Raw genomic sequence first — 15862 nt, 5'->3', positions numbered from 1 at the left:
CAGAGAGAGAGAGAAGGGTGAGAGAGAGATAATTGTTTCATAAAAGCCACATCCGATCCACGACATTCTTTCAGCAGTTATTTTTGTTTCCATTCCGTCTGCCCAGAAAGTGTTGTTATGGGAATATAACAGAGAGACAGACAGGCAGACATACCAGTAGGATGACTACGCTCTTTACGTAATTATAAACCCACTGAACAAAAACATATACATCTTTGGAATGATGTTTTTGTAGGTGCAGTGCAGGTAGTAGCATAGGCTGCTATTTGTCCGTGCGCAAAAACAGATTCAGTTTGGGTGTAGAGAGGAGAACAGCTAGACAGAGTGGGGGGATTGATAAGAACAGCTAGACAGAGTGGGGGGATTGATAAGGAATCTGATCATTAAGTCTCATTATATTTACCACTCAACAATTACTGGGGAAGCAATCTGGAATGGAAACTTCCCGTGTCCTGTTTCTGTGTGTCTCAGTACGTTGCCTATTGCCATTCGTAGCCGGCATCTTCGTGCAAAATTGCATTACGTCACTACATAATTGTGGTGAATTCTCTCGCCGCCCCGTTTCCTGCATGGTGTAGTAGAGTAGAGAAGCATCATCAGCATCAACAACAACAACACCGGGAAATGCAGCTGCTGTAACGGAACTGGTCCCCCACCCACAGATGGAGTGTGAGCGCGCCACCGCCACGTGACTTGGTTGGTTCGCATCTGTAGTGTGGCGGAGAATCTCACTCTGCATCATGGCTGCGGAAGATGTAGCTGCCCGGTCCCGAACCGCCCCCCTCTTCCCCAGGGTACCCTTCTCCCCAGCCCGGCTGCTGTTCCTCTCTCTCCTCTCCCTCATCCCCTCCCCGTCCCTCGCCCTGCTCGGCTTCCGTCCGGAGGAGACCGGGGGAGAGCTGTCCGTGGACGACGGGGTGCTGAAAGCCACAGAGGGAACCCGCTTCATGCTGCGGGTCTACTACGCCTCATCCCCACAGAGGCTCAACCGGACCGCTGGGGCCAGAGCCAACGCCGCTCCCTGGATAGCATTCATCGAGGAGCCGAGGCCGGGGAGAGAGGGGCAGGTCCACCCGAAGCGGAATATGTGCATGGATAAAAACGCCAGGAGCTCGGATATTGAGATCTTGGGCTCTTTCAAGTCCGCTTCGAGTCAGAACTCCGTGTTGGTGGAAGTATTGGCTAAGAACCTGCGCAGGGGAGAGAAGATGAAGTACTATTCGATTTGCGCCTTCGACGGGTCCAAATGGGAACACTACCGGACCCGGGATTTCTGGGTCGCCGTGGTGGAGCGCGGGGCCGAACCGGACCTCTGGCTTCAAGTGTTAGTATCGGTTCTGTTACTGGCCCTCTCGGCGCTCTTCAGTGGCCTGAACCTCAGTCTGCTCGCGTTGGACCCGGTGGAACTCCAGGTTCTGCAGAACAGCGGCACGGACAAGGAGCAGAAATACGCGAGGAAAATCGAGTCCGTGCGGCGGCACGGTAACTACGTCCTGTGCACTTTGCTGCTGGGCAACGCGCTGATCAACGCGGCGCTCGCAGTATGGATGTGTCAGATCTTGGGGATGACCTGGTTGTCCACCATTATCTGCGCGTTTGGGATCTTTTTCATTGGGGAGATCCTGCCACACTCTGTTGCGTCGCGGCACGGCCTGGCCATTGCGTCCAAAACCATCTGGGTAACCCGTCTTCTCATGGTTCTCTCCTTCCCCATCTCCTACCCCATCAGTAAACTCCTCGACTTCATCCTCCACCAGGAGATCAGTAACTTTTATACGCGGGAAAAACTCCTTGAGATGCTGCGCGTGACCGACCCGTACCACGACCTGGTTAAAGAGGAGCTCAACATCATACAGGGCGCGCTCGAGCTCCGGACCAAGACTGTAGAAGATGTTCTGACTCCGCTAACCGACTGCTTCATGCTCACCTCGGAAGCGGTGCTGGACTTCAACACCATGTCGGAGATTATGCAGAGCGGCTACACGCGCATCCCGGTGTTCGAAAACTTGCGGTCGAACATTGTGGATATTCTGTTCGTGAAGGACTTGGCGTTCGTTGACCCGGATGACTGTACCCATCTGAAGACCATAACACAGTTCTATAAACACCCCATGCACTGTGTGTTCAACGACACCAAACTGGACGCCATGCTGGAGGAGTTCAAGAAGGGTAAGGAGAGGGGGGGAGTAAGATCACCCAAGAAACTCTAGAAAAGATAGTATGATTGTGTGTCTCCCCTCTCACTCTCTCTCTATCTTTCCTTTTCTCCCTCCCTCTCTCTCGCTCCATCCCACTCCCCCCCCCACTCTTTCTCCCCGACCGTCCGTCCCCACCCCACCCCCTCCTCTCTCTCCCTTCGTGGCCGAGTCACTGGTTTAAGCTCCCATTGTTCATTTCCATAAACTACACCAGTTTACATGTCGGGCCAACCAGTGTCAATGTAGTCATATAGAGTGACTTCAGTGAGATTCTCTCTGTGGAAACAACGGTTGTCTGCTCATAAGAGGCGCTGTACCATAGTGTGACTAACAGGGATATCCCATCCCAGTGATAGTCTACTACACAGGGAATAGGGTGCCATTTGGAATACAGGCTTGGATATAGCCTATTCCTTATGGGCAATTTATGATGATATGGGCAGGTAAGGTGGCTTGGCGGGTGTGTCTCCTGTTGACCAATAGCAGGTAGCCATGTTGCCATGTGGTCTGTGTCTGTTTATGGGGGAAGAAGGCAGTGTCAGCGTTTCTCATGTTGTTGCATGCAGAGGCTGTGCTAGAGAAACACATGAAGCACACCTTTAATAGATGTATGTGTTTACACTGTCTCGACCCGTATTCATAAAGCATCTCAGAGAAGTAGTGCTGATCTTGGGTCAGTTTCTCCTTTTAGATCACATAATGAATTAGATTACATGGACAAGAGGGACCTGATCCTAGATCAGCACTCAGTATAATCCACACAAACAAATAGATAACAAAACAGTGTGTGTGTGTGTTTAAGAGAGAGTGTTTTGAATTGAATTGAGAGCACAAGCTTGACAGAGAGATAGAGGGAGGAGAATGTCATGGTGACAGAGAGACAGAGAGAGAGACATAAAAGGCTGTTATCTTTAGAATGTCCTTTCCTGTCATGACACCCCCTCCCCTCTCTCCCTCCACCCATCCATCGCTCCGCCCCCAGAGAGAAGACATTAAATATTCAGAGAACACTTTCGCCCTCTTTCCCTCCCTCTCGCTCTCTTCATCTGCCCTCTGTGATGCTGCATTCAACACAGCCACAGTGTGTGTGTGTGTGTGTGTGTGTGTGTGTGTGTGTGTGTGTGTGTGTGTGTGTGTGTGTGTGTGTGTGTGTGTGTGTGTGTGTGTGTGTGTGTGTGTGTGTGTGTGTGTGTGTGTGTGTGTGTGTGTGTGTGTGTGTGTGTGTGTGTGTGTGTGTGTGTGTGTGAAAACAGAAATCAGCAAAGCGCCAGTACAACAAGACTACTCCCTCCCTCCCTACCACAGTGTCTTTAGCCTTTATACGCAAGTGCACAAGAGTGTATTCCAACACTGAGCTAAAGCCTAGAGACACTAGGTGTGGGAGCTGAGCTAAAGCCTAGAGACACTAGGTGTGGGAGCTGAGCTAAAGCCTAGAGACACTAGGTGTGGGAGCTGAGCTAAAGCCTAGAGACACTAGGTGTGGGAGCTGAGCTAAAGCCTAGAGACACTAGGTGTGGGAGCTGAGCTAAAGCCTAGAGACACTAGGTGTGGGAGCTGAGCTAAAGCCTAGAGACACTAGGTGTGGGAGCTGAGCTAAAGCCTAGAGACACTAGGTGTGGGAGCTGAGCTAAAGCCTAGAGACACTAGGTGTGGGAGCTGAGCTAAAGCCTAGAGACACTAGGTGTGGGAGCTGAGCTAAAGCCTAGAGACACTAGGTGTGGGAGCTGAGCTAAAGCCTAGAGACACTAGGTGTGGGAGCTGAGCTAAAGCCTAGAGACACTAGGTGTGGGAGCTGAGCTAAAGCCTAGAGACACTAGGTGTGGGAGCTGAGCTAAAGCCTAGAGACACTAGGTGTGGGAGCTGATTAAATAGAGACATTGTGGGAGCTCAGCTGAAGCCTAGAGACACTTGTGGGAGCTGAGCTAAAGCCTAGAGACACTAGGTGTGGGAGCTGAGCTAAAGCCTAGAGACACTAGGTGTGGGAGCTGAGATAAAGCCTAGAGACACTAGGTGTGGGAGCTGAGCTAAAGCCTAGAGACACTAGGTGTGGGAGCTGAGCTAAAGCCTAGAGACACTAGGTGTGGGAGCTGAGATAAAGCCTAGAGACACTAGGTGTGGGAGCTGAGCTAAAGCCTAGAGACACTAGGTGTGGGAGCTGAGCTAAAGCCTAGAGACACTAGGTGTGGGAGCTGAGCTAAAGCCTAGAGACACTAGGTGTGGGAGCTGAGCTAAAGCCTAGAGACACTAGGTGTGGGAGCTGAGATAATGCCTAGAGACACTAGGTGTGGGAGCTGAGTATCACATCAAACCAAACATTGAAATAGCATGTGTGTAAGAGCTGTTAATGTGCTGCTAGACCTTTTTTTACATTCCATTTAAGCCATTTGGCAGACGCTCTTATCCAGAGCGACTGACAAACCTTTCTCTCTCTCTTTTCCTTTCTCTCTCATTCTCTCCCTCTCTTTCTCTCTTTCTCTCTTTTCCTCTTTCTTTCTTTCTTTCTTTCTCTCTCTCTCTTTCTCTCTCATTCTCTCTCATCCTCTCTTTCTCTTTCTCTCTCTCTTTTCCTCTCGCTCTCTTTCTCTCTCTCTTTCTTTCTCTCTCCCTCTTTCTCACTCTCTCCCCCAGTCAGAGTGAGACACAGCCAGAGTGGGCGAAGACAGGGGAGCACAGTAGGAACAGCAAGGAGATCTCTTGTGGACGCTGTTGGGGGGGGGGGGGGGGGGCTGCAGCTGTGTGTGTGTGAGAGAAAGAGAGGGTAGCTGCAGCTGTGTTCAAGGATGTGTGTTAAGTGTCGACTGTGTTACATAATGGCTGATGATGTAATCTTCAGCTGCTGGTGTCTGCAGTGCAGTCTCTCTCACTCTTCCTCTCTCTCTGTCTCTCTGTCCCCTCCCTCTCTCTCCAGGGGGAGCCCTGAGCAGTCTCTGTACAACTCAATCACCCTGCACGACCCCTCCCACCCCCCACACCCTACTCCCTCCAACCCCGACCTCCCCTCTATTCTCCTCTTCCCTCTTCTCCTCCTCTACTCACTCATTCACAAACAAACACAATGAACCAGCCTCCCATTCCTTCCATCTAAATCACCATCTCACAGAACCTTTAACATCAACAAACAGTAGCAGAAATAGACCATATCTAACTAACAAATCAACTAGACTGTTTATCTGAAATGATTCCCCATTTACTCTGGCTGTGTCTCTAATAATACCCCCCTGTTACCATGGAGATTACCCCTCCCCATTTGTGCATCCCAAATGGCACCCAGTTTGATTGTTTCCCTCTCTCGTTCTCTGTGAGCCCTGGTGCACTAAATATGAAATAGGGTGCAGCTGTGCATCATCCCTCTGCTGGGAAGATTGGCGTCACTAGGGCCTCCTGGGAGGGTTCTTTTTTCCCTTTCCAAATGTTGTGCAATGGGTTAGTACGGTGTGCTCTAATTAATACACCCGTTAAGTTTCTACTAGATCGCTCACTGCTTCTATTCCTGTGGCCTCATGGTAGATGTAGTCTGTGTGTTTGTGTTTCAGTGACACTCTGATCCAGAGAGACTTACAGTAGTGAGTCATTTAGCAGACACTCTGATCCAGAGAGACGTACAGTTAGTGAGTCATTTAGCAGACACTCTGATTCAGAGAGACGTACAGTTAGTGAGTCATTTAGCAGACACTCTGATCCAGAGAGACGTACAGTTAGTGAGTCATTTAGCAGACATTCTGATCCAGAGAGACTTACAATTAGTGAGTCAGTTAGCAGACACTGATCCAGAGAGACTTACAGTGAGTGAGTCATTTAGCAGACACTCTGATCCAGAGACTTACAGTTAGTGAGTCATTTAGCAGACACTCTGATCCAGAGAGACTTACAGTTAGTGAGTCATTTAGCAGACACTCTGATTCAGAGAGACTTACAGTTAGTGAGTCATTTAGCAGACACTCTGATCCAGAGAGACTTACAGTTAGTGAGTCATTTAGCAGACACTCTGATCCAGAGAGACTTACAGTTAGTGAGTCATTTAGCAGACACTCTGATCCAGAGAGACTTACAGTTAGTGAGTCATTTAGCAGACACTCTGATCCAGAGAGACTTACAGTTAGTGAGTCATTTAGCAGACACTCTGATCCAGAGAGACTTACAGTTAGTGAGTCATTTAGCAGACACTCTGATCCAGAGAGACTTACAGTTAGTGAGTCATTTAGCAGACACTCTGATCCAGAGAGACTTACAGTTAGTGAGTCATTTAGCAGACACTCTGATCCAGAGAGACGTACAGTTAGTGAGTCATTTAGCAGACACTCTGATCCAGAGAGACTTACAGTTAGTGAGTCAGTTAGCAGACACTGATCCAGAGAGACTTACAGTTAGTGAGTCATTTAGCAGACACTCTGATCCAGAGACTTACAGTTAGTGAGTCATTTAGCAGACACTCTGATCCAGAGAGACTTACAGTTAGTGAGTCATTTAGCAGACACTCTGATTCAGAGAGACTTACAGTAGTGAGTCATTTAGCAGACACTCTGATCCAGAGAGACTTACAGTTAGTGAGTCAGTTAGCAGACACTCTGATCCAGAGAGACTTACAGTTAGTGAGTCATTTAGCAGACACTCTGATCCAGAGAGACTTACAGTTAGTGAGTCATTTAGCAGACACTCTGATCCAGAGACTTACAGTTATTGAGTCATTTAGCAGACACTCTGATCCAGAGAGACTTACAGTTAGTGAGTCATTTAGCAGACACTCTGATCCAGAGAGACTTACAGTTAGTGAGTCATTTAGCAGACACTCTGATCCAGAGAGACTTACAGTTAGTGAGTCATTTAGCAGACACTCTGATCCAGAGAGACTTACAGTTAGTGAGTCATTTAGCAGACACTCTGATCCAGAGAGACTTACAGTTAGTGAGTCATTTAGCAGACACTCTGATCCAGAGAGACTTACAGTTAGTGAGTCATTTAGCAGACACTCTGATCCAGAGAGACTTACAGTTAGTGAGTCATTTAGCAGACACTCTGATCCAGAGAGACTTACAGTTAGTGAGTCATTTAGCAGACACTCTGATCCAGAGAGACTTACAGTTAGTGAGTCATTTAGCAGACACTCTGATCCAGAGAGACTTACAGTTAGTGAGTCATTTAGCAGACACTCTGATCCAGAGAGACTTACAGTTAGTGAGTCATTTAGCAGACACTCTGATCCAGAGAGACTTACAGTTAGTGAGTCATTTAGCAGACACTCTGATCCAGAGAGACTTACAGTTAGTGAGTCATTTAGCAGACACTCTGATCCAGAGAGACTTACAGTTAGTGAGTCATTTAGCAGACACTCTGATCCAGAGAGACTTACAGTTAGTGAGTCATTTAGCAGACACTCTGATCCAGAGAGACTTACAGTTAGTGAGTCATTTAGCAGACACTCTGATCCAGAGAGACTTACAGTTAGTGAGTCATTTAGCAGACACTCTGATCCAGAGAGACTTACAGTTAGTGAGTCATTTAGCAGACACTCTGATCCAGAGAGACTTACAGTTAGTGAGTCATTTAGCAGACACTCTGATCCAGAGACTTACAGTTAGTGAGTCATTTAGCAGACACTCTGATCCAGAGAGACTTACAGTTAGTGAGTCATTTAGCAGACACTCTGATCCAGAGAGACTTACAGTTAGTGAGTCATTTAGCAGACACTCTGATCCAGAGAGACTTACAGTTAGTGAGTCATTTAGCAGACACTCTGATCCAGAGAGACTTACAGTTAGTGAGTCATTTAGCAGACACTCTGATCCAGAGAGACTTACAGTTAGTGAGTCATTTAGCAGACACTCTGATCCAGAGAGACTTACAGTTAGTGAGTCATTTAGCAGACACTCTGATCCAGAGAGACTTACAGTTAGTGAGTCATTTAGCAGACACTCTGATCCAGAGAGACTTACAGTTAGTGAGTCATTTAGCAGACACTCTGATCCAGAGAGACTTACAGTTAGTGAGTCATTTAGCAGACACTCTGATCCAGAGAGACTTACAGTTAGTGAGTCATTTAGCAGACACTCTGATCCAGAGAGACTTACAGTTAGTGAGTCATTTAGCAGACACTCTGATCCAGAGAGACTTACAGTTAGTGAGTCATTTAGCAGACACTCTGATCCAGAGAGACTTACAGTTAGTGAGTCATTTAGCAGACACTCTGATCCAGAGAGACTTACAGTTAGTGAGTCATTTAGCAGACACTCTGATCCAGAGAGACTTACAGTTAGTGAGTCATTTAGCAGACACTCTGATCCAGAGAGACTTACAGTTAGTGAGTCATTTAGCAGACACTCTGATCCAGAGAGACTTACAGTTAGTGAGTCATTTAGCAGACACTCTGATCCAGAGAGACTTACAGTTAGTGAGTCATTTAGCAGACACTCTGATCCAGAGAGACTTACAGTTAGTGAGTCATTTAGCAGACACTCTGATCCAGAGACTTACAGTTAGTGAGTCATTTAGCAGACACTCTGATCCAGAGAGACTTACAGTTAGTGAGTCATTTAGCAGACACTCTGATCCAGAGAGACTTACAGTTAGTGAGTCATTTAGCAGACACTCTGATCCAGAGAGACTTACAGTTAGTGAGTCATTTAGCAGACACTCTGATCCAGAGAGACTTACAGTTAGTGAGTCATTTAGCAGACACTCTGATCCAGAGAGACTTACAGTTAGTGAGTCATTTAGCAGACACTCTGATCCAGAGAGACTTACAGTTAGTGAGTCATTTAGCAGACACTCTGATCCAGAGAGACTTACAGTTAGTGAGTCATTTAGCAGACACTCTGATCCAGAGAGACTTACAGTTAGTGAGTCATTTAGCAGACACTCTGATCCAGAGAGACTTACAGTTAGTGAGTCATTTAGCAGACACTCTGATCCAGAGAGACTTACAGTTAGTGAGTCATTTAGCAGACACTCTGATCCAGAGAGACTTACAGTTAGTGAGTCATTTAGCAGACACTCTGATCCAGAGAGACTTACAGTTAGTGAGTCATTTAGCAGACACTCTGATCCAGAGAGACTTACAGTTAGTGAGTCATTTAGCAGACACTCTGATCCAGAGAGACTTACAGTTAGTGAGTCATTTAGCAGACACTCTGATCCAGAGAGACTTACAGTTAGTGAGTCATTTAGCAGACACTCTGATCCAGAGACTTACAGTTAGTGAGTCATTTAGCAGACACTCTGATCCAGAGAGACTTACAGTTAGTGAGTCATTTAGCAGACACTGATCCAGAGAGACTTACAGTTAGTGAGTCATTTAGCAGACACTCTGATCCAGAGACTTACAGTTAGTGAGTCATTTAGCAGACACTCTGATCCAGAGAGACTTACAGTTAGTGAGTCATTTAGCAGACACTCTGATCCAGAGAGACTTACAGTTAGTGAGTCATTTAGCAGACACTCTGATCCAGAGAGACTTACAGTTAGTGAGTCATTTAGCAGACACTCTGATCCAGAGAGACTTACAGTTAGTGAGTCATTTAGCAGACACTCTGATCCAGAGAGACTTACAGTTAGTGAGTCATTTAGCAGACACTCTGATCCAGAGAGACTTACAGTTAGTGAGTCATTTAGCAGACACTCTGATCCAGAGAGACTTACAGTTAGTGAGTCATTTAGCAGACACTCTGATCCAGAGAGACTTACAGTTAGTGAGTCATTTAGCAGACACTCTGATCCAGAGAGACTTACAGTTAGTGAGTCATTTAGCAGACACTCTGATCCAGAGAGACTTACAGTTAGTGAGTCATTTAGCAGACACTCTGATCCAGAGAGACTTACAGTTAGTGAGTCATTTAGCAGACACTCTGATCCAGAGAGACTTACAGTTAGTGAGTCATTTAGCAGACACTCTGATCCAGAGAGACTTACAGTTAGTGAGTCATTTAGCAGACACTCTGATCCAGAGAGACTTACAGTTAGTGAGTCATTTAGCAGACACTCTGATCCAGAGAGACTTACAGTTAGTGAGTCATTTAGCAGACACTCTGATCCAGAGAGACTTACAGTTAGTGAGTCATTTAGCAGACACTCTGATCCAGAGAGACTTACAGTTAGTGAGTCATTTAGCAGACACTCTGATCCAGAGAGACTTACAGTTAGTGAGTCATTTAGCAGACACTCTGATCCAGAGAGACTTACAGTTAGTGAGTCATTTAGCAGACACTCTGATCCAGAGAGACTTACAGTTAGTGAGTCATTTAGCAGACACTCTGATCCAGAGAGACTTACAGTTAGTGAGTCATTTAGCAGACACTCTGATCCAGAGAGACTTACAGTTAGTGAGTCATTTAGCAGACACTCTGATCCAGAGAGACTTACAGTTAGTGAGTCATTTAGCAGACACTCTGATCCAGAGAGACTTACAGTTAGTGAGTCATTTAGCAGACACTCTGATCCAGAGAGACTTACAGTTAGTGAGTCATTTAGCAGACACTCTGATCCAGAGAGACTTACAGTTAGTGAGTCATTTAGCAGACACTCTGATCCAGAGAGACTTACAGTTAGTGAGTCATTTAGCAGACACTCTGATCCAGAGAGACTTACAGTTAGTGAGTCATTTAGCAGACACTCTGATCCAGAGAGACTTACAGTTAGTGAGTCATTTAGCAGACACTCTGATCCAGAGACTTACAGTTAGTGAGTCATTTAGCAGACACTCTGATCCAGAGAGACTTACAGTTAGTGAGTCATTTAGCAGACACTCTGATCCAGAGAGACTTACAGTTAGTGAGTCATTTAGCAGACACTCTGATCCAGAGAGACTTACAGTTAGTGAGTCATTTAGCAGACACTCTGATCCAGAGAGACTTACAGTTAGTGAGTCATTTAGCAGACACTCTGATCCAGAGAGACTTACAGTTAGTGAGTCATTTAGCAGACTCTGATCCAGAGAGACTTACAGTTAGTGAGTCATTTAGCAGACACTCTGATCCAGAGAGACTTACAGTTAGTGAGTCATTTAGCAGACACTCTGATCCAGAGAGACTTACAGTTAGTGAGTCATTTAGCAGACACTCTGATCCAGAGAGACTTACAGTTAGTGAGTCATTTAGCAGACACTCTGATCCAGAGAGACTTACAGTTAGTGAGTCATTTAGCAGACACTCTGATCCAGAGAGACTTACAGTTAGTGAGTCATTTAGCAGACACTCTGATCCAGAGAGACTTACAGTTAGTGAGTCATTTAGCAGACACTCTGATCCAGAGAGACTTACAGTTAGTGAGTCATTTAGCAGACACTCTGATCCAGAGAGACTTACAGTTAGTGAGTCATTTAGCAGACACTCTGATCCAGAGAGACTTACAGTTAGTGAGTCATTTAGCAGACACTCTGATCCAGAGAGACTTACAGTTAGTGAGTCATTTAGCAGACACTCTGATCCAGAGAGACTTACAGTTAGTGAGTCATTTAGCAGACACTCTGATCCAGAGAGACTTACAGTTAGTGAGTCATTTAGCAGACACTCTGATCCAGAGAGACTTACAGTTAGTGAGTCATTTAGCAGACACTCTGATCCAGAGAGACTTACAGTTAGTGAGTCATTTAGCAGACACTCTGATCCAGAGAGACTTACAGTTAGTGAGTCATTTAGCAGACACTGATCCAGAGAGACTTACAGTTAGTGAGTCATTTAGCAGACACTCTGATCCAGAGAGACTTACAGTTAGTGAGTCATTTAGCAGACACTCTGATCCAGAGAGACTTACAGTTAGTGAGTCATTTAGCAGACACTCTGATCCAGAGAGACTTACAGTTAGTGAGTCATTTAGCAGACACTCTGATCCAGAGAGACTTACAGTTAGTGAGTCATTTAGCAGACACTCTGATCCAGAGAGACTTACAGTTAGTGAGTCATTTAGCAGACACTCTGATCCAGAGACTTACAGTTAGTGAGTCATTTAGCAGACACTCTGATCCAGAGAGACTTACAGTTAGTGAGTCATTTAGCAGACACTCTGATCCAGAGAGACTTACAGTTAGTGAGTCATTTAGCAGACACTCTGATCCAGAGAGACTTACAGTTAGTGAGTCATTTAGCAGACACTCTGATCCAGAGAGACTTACAGTTAGTGAGTCATTTAGCAGACACTCTGATCCAGAGAGACTTACAGTTAGTGAGTCATTTAGCAGACTCTGATCCAGAGAGACTTACAGTTAGTGAGTCATTTAGCAGACACTCTGATCCAGAGAGACTTACAGTTAGTGAGTCATTTAGCAGACACTCTGATCCAGAGAGACTTACAGTTAGTGAGTCATTTAGCAGACACTCTGATCCAGAGACTTACAGTTAGTGAGTCATTTAGCAGACACTCTGATCCAGAGAGACTTACAGTTAGTGAGTCATTTAGCAGACACTCTGATCCAGAGAGACTTACAGTTAGTGAGCCATTTAGCAGACACTCTGATCCAGAGAGACTTACAGTTAGTGAGTCATTTAGCAGACACTCTGATCCAGAGAGACTTACAGTTAGTGAGTCATTTAGCAGACACTCTGATCCAGAGAGACTTACAGTTAGTGAGTCATTTAGCAGACACTCTGATCCAGAGAGACTTACAGTTAGTGAGTCATTTAGCAGACACTCTGATCCAGAGAGACTTACAGTTAGTGAGTCATTTAGCAGACACTCTGATCCAGAGAGACTTACAGTTAGTGAGTCATTTAGCAGACACTCTGATCCAGAGAGACTTACAGTTAGTGAGTCATTTAGCAGACACTCTGATCCAGAGAGACTTACAGTTAGTGAGTCATTTAGCAGACACTCTGATCCAGAGAGACTTACAGTTAGTGAGTCATTTAGCAGACACTCTGATCCAGAGAGACTTACAGTTAGTGAGTCATTTAGCAGACACTCTGATCCAGAGAGACTTACAGTTAGTGAGTCATTTAGCAGACACTCTGATCCAGAGAGACTTACAGTTAGTGAGTCATTTAGCAGACACTCTGATCCAGAGAGACTTACAGTTAGTGAGTCATTTAGCAGACACTCTGATCCAGAGAGACTTACAGTTAGTGAGTCATTTAGCAGACACTCTGATCCAGAGAGACTTACAGTTAGTGAGTCATTTAGCAGACACTCTGATCCAGAGAGACTTACAGTTAGTGAGTCATTTAGCAGACACTCTGATCCAGAGAGACTTACAGTTAGTGAGTCATTTAGCAGACACTCTGATCCAGAGAGACTTACAGTTAGTGAGTCATTTAGCAGACACTCTGATCCAGAGAGACTTACAGTTAGTGAGTCATTTAGCAGACACTCTGATCCAGAGAGACTTACAGTTAGTGAGTCATTTAGCAGACACTCTGATCCAGAGAGACTTACAGTTAGTGAGTCATTTAGCAGACACTCTGATCCAGAGAGACTTACAGTTAGTGAGTCATTTAGCAGACACTCTGATCCAGAGAGACTTACAGTTAGTGAGTCATTTAGCAGACACTCTGATCCAGAGAGACTTACAGTTAGTGAGTCATTTAGCAGACACTCTGATCCAGAGAGACTTACAGTTAGTGAGTCATTTAGCAGACACTCTGATCCAGAGAGACTTACAGTTAGTGAGTCATTTAGCAGACACTCTGATCCAGAGAGACTTACAGTTAGTGAGTCATTTAGCAGACACTCTGATCCAGAGAGACTTACAGTTAGTGAGTCATTTAGCAGACACTCTGATCCAGAGAGACTTACAGTTAGTGAGTCATTTAGCAGACACTCTGATCCAGAGAGACTTACAGTTAGTGAGTCATTTAGCAGACACTCTGATCCAGAGAGACTTACAGTTAGTGAGTCATTTAGCAGACACTCTGATCCAGAGAGACTTACAGTTAGTGAGTCATTTAGCAGACACTCTGATCCAGAGAGACTTACAGTTAGTGAGTCATTTAGCAGACACTCTGATCCAGAGAGACTTACAGTTAGTGAGTCATTTAGCAGACACTCTGATCCAGAGAGACTTACAGTTAGTGAGTCATTTAGCAGACACTCTGATCCAGAGAGACTTACAGTTAGTGAGTCATTTAGCAGACACTCTGATCCAGAGAGACTTACAGTTAGTGAGTCATTTAGCAGACACTCTGATCCAGAGAGACTTACAGTTAGTGAGTCATTTAGCAGACACTCTGATCCAGAGAGACTTACAGTTAGTGAGTCATTTAGCAGACACTCTGATCCAGAGAGACTTACAGTTAGTGAGTCATTTAGCAGACACTCTGATCCAGAGAGACTTACAGTTAGTGAGTCATTTAGCAGACACTCTGATCCAGAGAGACTTACAGTTAGTGAGTCATTTAGCAGACACTCTGATCCAGAGAGACTTACAGTTAGTGAGTCATTTAGCAGACACTCTGATCCAGAGAGACTTACAGTTAGTGAGTCATTTAGCAGACACTCTGATCCAGAGAGACTTACAGTTAGTGAGTCATTTAGCAGACACTCTGATCCAGAGAGACTTACAGTTAGTGAGTCATTTAGCAGACACTCTGATCCAGAGAGACTTACAGTTAGTGAGTCATTTAGCAGACACTCTGATCCAGAGAGACTTACAGTTAGTGAGTCATTTAGCAGACACTCTGATCCAGAGAGACTTACAGTTAGTGAGTCATTTAGCAGACACTCTGATCCAGAGAGACTTACAGTTAGTGAGTCATTTAGCAGACACTCTGATCCAGAGAGACTTACAGTTAGTGAGTCATTTAGCAGACACTCTGATCCAGAGAGACTTACAGTTAGTGAGTCATTTAGCAGACACTCTGATCCAGAGAGACTTACAGTTAGTGAGTCATTTAGCAGACACTCTGATCCAGAGAGACTTACAGTTAGTGAGTCATTTAGCAGACACTCTGATCCAGAGAGACTTACAGTTAGTGAGTCATTTAGCAGACACTCTGATCCAGAGAGACTTACAGTTAGTGAGTCATTTAGCAGACACTCTGATCCAGAGAGACTTACAGTTAGTGAGTCATTTAGCAGACACTCTGATCCAGAGAGACTTACAGTTAGTGAGTCATTTAGCAGACACTCTGATCCAGAGAGACTTACAGTTAGTGAGTCATTTAGCAGACACTCTGATCCAGAGAGACTTACAGTTAGTGAGTCATTTAGCAGACACTCTGATCCAGAGAGACTTACAGTTAGTGAGTCATTTAGCAGACACTCTGATCCAGAGAGACTTACAGTTAGTGAGTCATTTAGCAGACACTCTGATCCAGAGAGACTTACAGTTAGTGAGTCATTTAGCAGACACTCTGATCCAGAGAGACTTACAGTTAGTGAGTCATTTAGCAGACACTCTGATCCAGAGAGACTTACAGTTAGTGAGTCATTTAGCAGACTCTGATCCAGAGAGACTTACAGTTAGTGAGTCATTTAGCAGACACTCTGATCCAGAGAGACTTACAGTTAGTGAGTCATTTAGCAGACACTCTGATCCAGAGAGACTTACAGTTAGTGAGTCATTTAGCAGACACTCTGATCCAGAGAGACTTACAGTTAGTGAGTCATTTAGCAGACACTCTGATCCAGAGAGACTTACAGTTAGTGAGTCATTTAGCAGACACTCTGATCCAGAGAGACTTACAGTTAGTGAGTCATTTAGCAGACACTCTGATCCAGAGAGACTTACAGTTAGTGAGTCATTT

The 15862-nt window shown here is 45.3% G+C and overlaps 1 protein-coding gene across 1 annotated transcript in view; it reads left to right on the top strand.

Annotated features, from left to right (window-relative positions):
• Positions 1-222: 222 nt before the first annotated feature.
• LOC135530599 (metal transporter CNNM1-like) overlaps positions 223-15862 on the top strand; it is a 31028-nt gene continuing 15388 nt past the window's right edge. The window contains 1 exon segment of the mRNA XM_064958898.1: positions 223-2169. Within this exon segment, the coding sequence (XP_064814970.1) occupies positions 741-2169 (1429 nt within the window). The 5' untranslated portion in view covers positions 223-740.

This window comes from Oncorhynchus masou, unplaced genomic scaffold (genome assembly GCF_036934945.1).
Source record: "Oncorhynchus masou masou isolate Uvic2021 unplaced genomic scaffold, UVic_Omas_1.1 unplaced_scaffold_1391, whole genome shotgun sequence".
Taxonomy (NCBI): domain Eukaryota; kingdom Metazoa; phylum Chordata; class Actinopteri; order Salmoniformes; family Salmonidae; genus Oncorhynchus; species Oncorhynchus masou.
This window is presented reverse-complemented; position numbering and strand designations above follow the sequence as displayed.